The 10,490-nt window shown below is 48.4% G+C and overlaps 1 gene segment (V, D, J or C); it reads left to right on the forward strand.

The window, feature by feature from the left end:
- Positions 1-314: 314 nt before the first annotated feature.
- Positions 315-3,833, forward strand: LOC102939417 (the record flags this gene model as incomplete). The annotated part of the segment is given in 2 exon segments: positions 315-432; positions 3,155-3,833. Coding segments are annotated over 2 exon segments (441 nt in total), but the record flags the coding sequence as incomplete, so codon positions are not given.
- Between the last annotated feature and the right edge of the window lie 6,657 nt (positions 3,834-10,490).

Consider the following 10,490-nt stretch of genomic DNA (forward strand, 5'->3'; position numbering starts at 1 on the left):
TCTGTTATTCTGTCCAAGTGTTGTTCCCCCAGAAGACAACACTTCCAGAAACACTGACGCAGCAACAATCAATGGTAAGTGTCAAATGCTGGAACTATAGCGTGGTTCTTCCCAGGATTCCCCTACTGAAACCTCTGGCACATAGTCTCCCTTTATGCAGCATGAAGAGATCCATGGTGGCGTCCATTAGGGTGGAGGTAGCAACATTCTCATTCTACGCACGGTGTCCATGTGGGAGCACCCTGCTGTGCTAATGCCCAACCAACATTCATTGGACCCAGGAGTCTCCTCAGAGAAAAGGAACGTCATCCTGATCTCTGGCAATTCCTGATTCAGCACATCCACGGGGTCACCTTCTGCTTGGAGGTTTTTGCACAGCCACGTGCCACTGTGTGTATGTCTTCGGAGGAGGAACCCAGCTAACCGTCCTTGGTAAGTAACTGAAATATTCCTCTATAATTATTGTCCAGCTAGTTTATTACTTGTTTTTTGTTTTTTTTTAAACTTCGCATCTTTTTTTCCAGGCCGGGTGGTAGAATGAATCATACTGAAATTGTTTTCTTTCCTTTTACTCTGTGATTAAGAAGGGGCTTGTAGTTCTCGCCTCAGAATTTATCACAAGTGAAGGATTTGGTCTTTTTAAAAAATGGATATTGAGTTTCTGCCGTGAGTGAAATTTCTAAGTTCCTTGCCCTAGTTTGTTTGATGTTGGTTGGGTTTTTTGGGGTCACAGACGGTTTGGGGGGGGGGGGAGGAGGGAAACTGTGACCCAGTCAATTAGAATTCTGCTAGTTTATGCAGCAGGAATGGGTTTGGTTTTCCTCCTTTCTTTGAAGGAAAACCTCCCCCAGATACAATCATTTAGAAAGGGAACGCTGTGCTTTTTTATAGGAGGTCTGGTTTTTCAGAAGACTATTGTGTCACCAAGACAAACTGCCACTCAGCTTCTGAGATAAACCAAAACTTAGTTTGCTTTCTTATTCTAGTTCAGATTTCCACCAATACCCAATGTAGCGGAGGAGTTCACTGTTAACGTTGACAGTGATTGGGCATGGAAAAGGGAGAAAAGGGGGCATCTTAATTCAGGCGGCTGCAGGTTTCCCCTGCTGAAACCCCTGGCACATATTCTCCCTTTATTCTGCATGAAGATCTCCCACTGACCCCTATGGGAGCTTCATGGGAAATCAAGGGGAGGGTGAGACGTATTAGGCTCTTTTATGACAGTCTCCAATATTAAAATGTACTTAGAAGAAATATGGCAAGGAGTCATTAGTGACAGGCCTGGGCCATCTGGATCCTTGTAGTCAGGGGAACATAGAGACTCTCTGCAGTAACAAGAATTTAATCAAACCTGCAGTACATTTCAGGAAATCCCAGCCCCGCTGAAGCAGTCGGAGTTTTGCCATTGACTGCAGTGGGACCAGGGTTTCACCCATTGTGCCCTGTGAGGATCTCAGAGTATTTTACAATAGGGGTTACTATTCCTCATGTCACAGTTGGGGAATGTGAAGCGTAGAGGTGAAGTGACCTGCCCAAGGTCTTACAGCACATCAGTATCAGAGTCAGGAATAGCACCCAGGTCTTCTCACTCACCATCTCCCGCCCTAGCCCTCCTTTGCTAGACAGTTCTATTTACAAAGGGTCACCTCCTCTTCCCCCCTGCCCCCCCCGCCCCCGGATGGGGCTGCACAGCCGAACTATCACCATTGGCAACAGTTACAACATCAAATAGAGCCAAACACAAAATGCTCAAAGCCTAAACTAAGGGGCCTTAATTAAAACAAAAGGGCAACTTTCCTGAAGGGTTGCAATAGCACTGGGGCTTCCAGCTACAATAGGGACTTGAGAGCTAGACAGATTTAGGTTTCCCCAAAACCTGTAAGACACAAAGAGCTTGTCAATATTTTAGAGGGGGAAACTACTGAGGTTAACAGAAAATGAAGCTTAAAGGCTGTAAGACCCTGCAGAACAATGTTCCTAAAAGTCTGACGTTTAGAAAGAGGAAGCCTCCCTAAGAATATATTAGCCTGTTTGCAGGATTATGTCCTTAAGCAGCAATTTGGACTGGAATAATCAAAGAACACGACATCAAACAGATTATATGGGAAGCTCTGGAATTGCCTTCATTTGCTTTGCTGAACTCTGAATTTTAATGGCACTCTCTTGGGGGGGGGGGGGGGGTTGTTTTTTATTGCCTTGCTAGTGATAAGTCTTTTAAATAAGACTTGAACTCACTTTTTGAAAATGCATCTAGTTACTGACTTGGGTATGAATTGTGAAATGTGCTATATACTTAGGACTAGATTCTGATCTCAGTTACACCAGTGTAAATTCAGAGTCACACTACTAAAGACAATGGAGTTAGTATTGCTAATGGGCTAGATTGTTATCTAGGGCCTGATCCAAAGCCTATTGAAACGAATGAGTGTCTTTCCATTGAATTCAATGGGCTTTGGATCACACTCTCTCTCTCTCTCAAGTTTCCCGTCTTTATTTAAAACTGATCAAATCCCATTAACTCTCCGTGGAAGAAAAAAGCTGAAAAGTGGGTTTTATAACATTTTATGAAATAACTTTTTTTAAAAAAAAATCCCTCAAAAGTACAACGTCTGCAGCTTTGAACATTGTTTTCAGAGTAGCCTAGTGGAGATAATTGTCTCCACAATGTCTGGGAGCTTGCCCCAGGAGTGCAGGGCATAGGAAGGAGCTCACAGTTGGATACAGTAACTGAAAGGGAAGCATTTTTCAACAGATGGGGCAGCTGTAGCATGGTGCTATTGATGCGAGTTCGGTGCAATGCCTCTGCCAGATGTTTTCCCTGATTAGCTCTCAGCATGTGCATCTCTGAGGTCTGAGTCAGGGCCCGGTCCTCAACTCTTACCCATCTAAGTAGTCCTTACGCAGATAGCCCCATTGTAATATTAGAGTCATTGAGAATATGCACATTGGTCATAACTATTCACAGCAATAGTTTGACTCCAAGCTCCACTGTCGTATAGGAAAAAAAAAAACTCAAACTGAATGAAAATTGGCAATCACACCCACATTATTTAGCTCTGAAATAGTTTCCTTCCTTCTGCTTTGGCACGTTCTAGAATTCAGCTAATGTTAATCATTCTCCTTAATGCTCACACTGAATCTCCTTGTCTTGTAGGTCAGCCAAAGGCATCTCCTACCGTGCACCTCTTCCCTCCATCCTCGGAAGAGATCAAAACAAAGAGCAAAGCCACACTGGTGTGTCTGCTGGGCAGCTTTTACCCAGGCTCAGTCCAAGTCACCTGGAAAGCTGACGGCCAGCAGATCTCCACTGGAGTGGAGACGACCAAGCCATCCAAACAGAGTGATAACAAGTTCATGGCCAGCAGTTACCTGTCTCTGGATGCATCAAAGTGGAAGACCCATGAGACCTACACCTGCCAGGTGACACACGATGGGAAGAACTTCGAGAAGTCCCTGAAGAGCTCAGAGTGTTCTTAACCCTCTGAACCCCGGGGGCTCAGCCGGTTCCCATGTCAGTCACTAGAGAGTTTCCCAGGGGAGCCAGGAACCATAATGCTGATTTCCAGCAAAACTGCTTCCTGTTTTATGTGATCCCTTTGATACCCACCGTTACTCCTATGTTCCCACTGCTCTCGCCCCTCTGCATTCCCTGGAAACATCCTTCCTGCTTTAACCTCTGATGCAGCCTTGTTACAATATTAATAAAACCAGAAACGTTCGGCTATCGCTGTGTCTGTGCAGAGTTAAACCTCTTCTGTCCTCTTCACGCTTACTGACTGTATTTGAACTATTTACATTATCTTCCAATAAAACATGTACCTTTATCATCCAAATGTTCATCCTTCTGTGTTGGAGTCTCTTTTGCATTACACTTTTTCTTAGCTACTTACTCCATGAACCCTAGCAGCACAGAGCTGGGGTGTTATTCCTTGGGAGTCACAGACGCGCTAACGATTGATCTGATCTAAGGTGGTAACTCCAAACCCAGGGGTCCCTACTGCAGAAACTCTCCCCGGAAGCAAGTTCTGTTGGTTAATTACAGAGGACCAAATTCTGCCTAAGTCCTATTGAAGTCAATGGGGCTAATCCCAGAGTAAAATGTGATTCATTCCAAATGAGCAAAGGTGACAATGCAGAGATGTTTGACTGTGTGATGCAAACGCTCTAGTTACAATTCAATCATAACAATCCAGGCTTCCCTGAGGTTTATAGCTCTAGGCTGCTCATAGTGTGAACTGACTCATCAAAAACTATTGGACTCTTAAATACAATTGTCTAGTCTTGCATCAAAACCACACACCGCATTGAGGTATTATTTCCCCTTAGCACAATGACAGCGTCCAAATCTGCAGATACAATGGACATCCCAGACAGCAGCACTTAGGTACCACTGGGAACCAAGTTCCTACAGAGGAGTTATCAAGGACTCCAAGTGCCCAAGTTAGATGCAGCCAAAGGAGATGCCTTTATTAAAATAGAGTCTTCAGTAATGATGTACACTTTAAAATAATAATTGAGGAGATCAAGGGCTGTAGGGAATGGGTTAAATCGGTTTGCTCATGGAAGGACTTGAAAGGAGGTGTGCACCGCCTAGCACTAGTGTTTGGGGTCCTCTCCCTGGCCTGCCAGGTTCTCCCCTTCTGGAAGGGAGTTGGGAATTGGGGACAGGGGAAGAACCTGTCTCCTTCTTTCCTCCCTCTACCCAGATCTGTGCAATGGACATTGACCGGTACTATGCATGGTGGAATGAGATACATGCGCGCGCACACACAGGGAGGGAGCTGTGAGATGGAGCCAATGAGTTTGCAGTCATGTTTTAAAACATTTACTTATTAAAAGGCTCCAGGCACAGAGTAACTTTTCTTTTGCTCAGTGGCTACAATGTAGCAGTTTCACCTGCATTGAAATTTGAGATGAACCCAAACCCAAAATCCTGCTCTGGATCTGAATCTCAAACACCCCAAAGATCAGAAGTTGCACAGATCTAGAGTTTCGATTTGACCCGCTATCGGAATGGGGCTGTTTGTAACATCAGAGGGTTTTTAATTGAGGCTCCTCTCTGCTTGGAAAAGGAGCCAGAAGCGCTTTGATCAATGGAAACATTCTTGAGAGCAGTTGTGCCCCCAAGTGCTGTGTTCACCGGCTACTCTAACCTCTCACAGGCATAACCCTGGGTAAACCTCAGCAGCATTGTCCAGGGTACAAGCACGAGGCCACAATCAGATGTAACCAAGAGCATGAATATCATGCTCTCCGGAATTCCAGTTCAGGACTCAAATGGCTGGACAATTATTGCATGATGGTCTCCTCCAGTCTTCCCCCTTCCCAGGAGTCTGGTCTCCTAGTTCTAGCTCCCTCCCTCCTGACAACTGCATGGTAGGGTGAGTGGGGAAGGGAGCGGGGCCTTGAGCTCAAGTTTTTGCCCCTACATGGAGGAATGAATCCCCCCGCCACTCAGAGTTCGGCACCTGGGGGAAACTGGGCCTGATCCTCTCTCGCCGACACCCGCTTTACACGGGGCTCGTTGTGCTGACTTCAGCGCAGTTTCTCCTAGTTTACCCAGTTGTAAGTCGGGGGGGAGGGGCAGGGAGAAATCAGGCCCAGGATGTCTCCACTTTCTCCAGCAATGGAAGCCAGTGATCAGCGTCAGTATTACAAACCCCTCGCTAGCCCCTTGTTGCGACCATAGCACCCTTTAGCAAACAGCCATAGTAACCAGAGAGCACCACGCTGAGGTTGTTTAATGGTCTCGGTGACGGGATAAAGAAACGAGGTTCAGCTCCTAGTGGACAAGTCTCCACATCCCAAAATCACCACCGCAGCTGGCCCCTTTATGGGCCTTTACAGCGGAACAGCCAAGGGCTGAATTGGCCTGGACATCTGGGGACTGAACTACAGACCCACTCACCCTAGAGCCAGGCCTTCCCACGTAGGGTTGAGGTGCATTGGCAGGCCCTCATGGGGAAATCCTACATGCTACACCTCTAAAGAGGGCTTCGGGCTCTAGGCCTGCCAGTACAACCCATTTCCTAACCCTACAGCCCTGGGTGCCCAAAGTTAGGGACCTAAGTCCATATTTAGGCACCAAATTGAGTGGCTTCGTTCTCCAAGGTGCCAAGAACTGCAGCTCCAGCTGGAACCAGGGCAAAAACATTGGCCTAAAAAAAGTGAGACAGAAGAATGGTAAAAAGAAAGTGTCCAGCAGACCCCCAGTGCCTGTTAGAGGGGTAAACGCAGGACAGAGCTCCCACAAGTTATGAACAGGGCTGCGCATGACATGTCATGACCCTGAGAGATGGTCTCTTCAAGTACAGAAAGCCATGCACGCAGGTAGGCACTTGAATTCATTGAGGAATGGGGAAGGCAGGTACTGACCTAGTGTCCTAAATGACATCAGTTATTAGGTTTCCAGGCCGGACCCATCGAAACCAATCAAAGCTTTTCCATTGACCTCAGCTGGAAGGCCCTTCCTGCTTGGAATGGCTTCCCTATTAGCCAGAAATCGCTTCACTTCCCAGAGAGCTGGACATTCCTTCATGGAATCCATCCAGAGCAAACACTTGGAGCCAGAGTCTCTGCTGTGGCGAAGAGCCGCTCTGGACAGCAGGGGATATTGGAGGTCAGGATGAGGAAATCAGGGGGTAAGTTACAGCTCCATGATTCTCAACTTGATCCAGAGCCTGTGGGTGTTTTTCCATTCGTTTCAGCGATGTTTGGATCAGGTCCTATGAGCCCAGCTGTCCTCAGCAGGCTCAGAGCACTGGGACGAGACTGGACCCCTAACCCTGCCCTCAACATATTTGACTTGCATTCAGCTCTATAAATGGGCGAAGGGGTGGGGGTGGAGGAGTGTATTCTATTCAAACCAGTTTGCCCATCCCTAGGACCCTGCTAGGACCACCCTGCTTGGTTTGTTCCCAATAAACTCATTTCACCCCTTATGCCAGGAGTTTCTACAAAGAGAAGACATCTCATCCTGCTCTTGGGCATCAGAGGAACAACCCCAAAGGAGTTTTTCCATGCTGGATTCATGACACGAGTGGGATCTTCCTCTCACTGAGCGGGAGGTTTTTGCACAGGTGTGTATCATGGTGGTGGATCTTCGGTGGAGGAACCCAGCTGAACGTCTTCAGTAAGTAACTGGAATAGGCTTACACGATCTCCTCTTCAACGGAGTACAGTTTTTCCCTTTCATGTGCATCTTTATACTTTTAATCTTTTTCTCCAGAACAGGTACTTTTCCTATGTAGAGTGTTCAGAAATTGTTCTCTTTTGCTCTGTTGTATGATACCACAAGGTGCTTGTCAACTAGGAGCAGCTTGAAGGTCCCCAAACCCCCAGACTCTTTCCAACAGCTTTTTGCAGGAGTTTTAGATTTCGGTTATGGGGAAAATACTGTCCAATGGCCAAGCTGCATAGGAGCCCCCATATTCATCACACAGGTCCTCTAAACTGGTAGCCAACTACTCTTTTAAAGGACAGGTTTGGGAATCTCCTTTCTCAGCCGTTTACTGCATAAAGCCTGAATATTGTGGCCATAATTTTCAAAGGTAGCCACTGATTTAGGGTGTCAGTTTTTGAGCTCCATAGAGACCCTGATTTTCAGATGCAGGGAATTCCCAGCTCCCCTTGACTTTAATAGGAGTTCTGGGTGCTCAACAGCTCTGAAAACGAGGACTACATTTCTCTGGCCGGGCAGCGCAAACCAAGCCATCCACTTTAGAAAAGTCAGCTCTAGAGTCCTGCAGTAAGTCCTGGCAGGAGCTGTAAAGTCATAGCACTGGGCTCTCCATTCATTTCAAGTCCCTGCTTTAGTGTGCCTGACGAGCCACCGCCCCTCATCTGATCGGTTTTCCCCCACTGGAGATGTCTCCAGAAGTTGCTGAAAAGCCAGTTTAACTCAGGCTGTTCTGCTTTCCGGCAGAGAGAGAAAATCTCACTAATTATTGATTAAAAGATTTGCTGAACCGTGTCCTGAAGCACCAGTTTGGAAGCGAATAATCAATGAATAATACATTAACGAGCTACTGCAGCATCCGCTCTGCGGCTTGGCTTCATTCTGGGAGCGAGGTGAACTTCAGGGGCTCTGCCAGTTGCAGCTGCTCTTGCTAGTCAGAAGTCTTTTAAACAAGACTTGACATTCATCATCGAAAATGCCTTTTTATGGGTTGATTGTTTATTTAATGGTCCCCTAAAATGTCCTTTTACTGGGGGGGGGGGGTTCAGCAGCCTCCTCCCCCGTCAACTCTATTGAAGTCAATCTCACTGACTCCTAGGGGAGATGGATCACACTCTAGCTGATTTTTGTATCGGAAAAGCAGCTTACAGGAAGCGATGGGGTGCTGGGTTTCTAAGCATAGTGCCTATGCCGAGAGTACAGGGCAGAGAACGTCCCCATTTTTATTCCAAAGTCACCTCCCCAGTAAGAGGGAACAGCTAGTTGATGTGCATATTAAACTCACCCGGGGCTCGATTCTCTCCTGGGTCCGATACCGGTCTCTGAGCCTGCACTGAGCAACATGAGTAACGTCTGTCGCTCATGGTGCATTTTCTCGCTCCTCCTCATTGACGAAGGACACTTTAGGAAATGCCCCTCTGCTCACTGCTGGGGTAGACGGGCATCCGAAGAGGCCTTGTCACTGCTCTTGCTGTTCTGGCTCCCCCACAGGAGTGTGCCCAGATTTCGTATGCATTGGGGCACCCCAGCAGCTGCTCCCCACCTAGCTCCTTTATCTGTCGGAGTAATGGAGTTAGACAGCTGGGGGAGGCCCATGCAATAGTTTTGAGTCTCTCTGTTCTGCGAATGGGCAACACCCTGCCTTCCCCAAGGGCAACACGGCCTCTGCTCTGCAGCACAGCACAGGGCGAGGCTCATGGCTAGAGGGTGGCATTTAGCCACAAGCTGCAGAGTCCCAGTGCTGCAGGAGACCTCAGACAAAGGGGGTCCATCAGGCTGCCAGAGGGTGCTCCTTCCCCCTCCCGGCTCAGCATCCAGCTCCTCAAGGAGCAGGAAGAAGGAATGAGCATGTCCCGAAGCGCAGGGCTTCCTGGGACTGCTGCTGTGGGCACCCCTTGCCAGGGGCCTAGAGGGAAGCCTCTTTCTTTCCCCTCTGGATGCAGCTCAGTGGAAGACCCAGGAGACCTACACCTGCCAGGTGACACACGATGGGAAGAACTTTGAGAAGTCCCTGAAGAGCTCAGAGTGTTCATAGCCCTCTAAACCCTAGGCTGCTCAGCCAGCTTCCGGGTCAGTCACTAGGGGGTTCCTCAGAGGAGCCAGGAACCATAATGCTGATTTCCAGTAACTCTGCTTCCTGTTTGATGTAGGGGGAATCTTTGCCGATCCCTTTGATATCTGCTTTTATTCCCACGTTCCCCCTACTCTCGCCCTCTGCATTCCCTGGAAATGTCCTTTCTGCTTTAGCCTCTGATGCAGCCTTGTTCTGATATTAATAAAACCAGAAACATTCAGCGATCGCCGTGACTGTGAAGAGCCAATGGGCGTAATCCAGCAGATGTATACAACTTGGAAATGCTTTAAGTAAAGGTAAAAATAGATACACGCTTGGCACGGCTCGGGCCTGCGCCCTAGCCCTCCCTAACAGGAGTGGGTGACGCAGTACTTACATATGCATTGGCATTCCTTTTTATTTCCCTCAGCCTATAAAGCTCAGGGCCATGGTCCTTGCACTGCGCTGGCAGAGGGAGAAAAGTTTGTTCTAATACGTTTGCGAATAGCGAGTGACCGGCCAGGGCTACCAAAGAATGCTGCACATCTCTATGAAGGCCTCTCACCCCAGATATCCAGAGGCTCAGTCCTTGGGCTGCTCTGAGCTGACTCTGGTGGCTGCTGCTACATTTGGGGTAGGGGAGAGAGGGCCATGTTTGCAGCAAGTTCTTTGTACCAAAGCAGCTGTGAGTTGAACGCGTCTCCAGCACCTGGGGCTTCAGTCGCCTTCTCAGTGCGCACAGGTTAATAGGCAGACAGCGAGTGAGCGGGGGGTCAGGAGAGCAAAGTAAGGTCCGACCCCTGTAAACCTTAACGCATCTGAGAATTCCCATGGGTTCCAGCCAGGCTGCTCGCCAGGGTAGGGCTTTGCAGAGTCTGGCCCTAATGCAGTTTACGGCGTGGCTGAAGAAATAAAGGTCTGTATTCCCTGGTGATCACAACCACGCGTGCAGGACGTGTGTACACATGGGCGGCTGATGGGTACTGCTGTGTTGGAGACTGATCTGAAAGTAGCACTGCGCAGGGCAGGAGGAACATAACTGGGGATTTCCCAGACCCTTAGCAATTGCATTGGTACAGACCCAGAGTGCTGTGCTCCCAGCCCCCTAGTTCCCCTTCCCCCATCCTGTCCCTCTGTGTTTCCCAGTCCCCTGAAACTCCTCCCATGCAGCTCCCGCTATGTCCCCATCTCCTGGCACACTGCCATGCTCCCCAAACCCAGTCTCCTGCCCCTCTGCAGCCCCCACCAGGTCTAGTGGGA

Source organism: Chelonia mydas, chromosome 15 (assembly GCF_015237465.2).
Source record: "Chelonia mydas isolate rCheMyd1 chromosome 15, rCheMyd1.pri.v2, whole genome shotgun sequence".
In the NCBI taxonomy this organism is placed as follows: Eukaryota; Metazoa; Chordata; order Testudines; family Cheloniidae; genus Chelonia; species Chelonia mydas.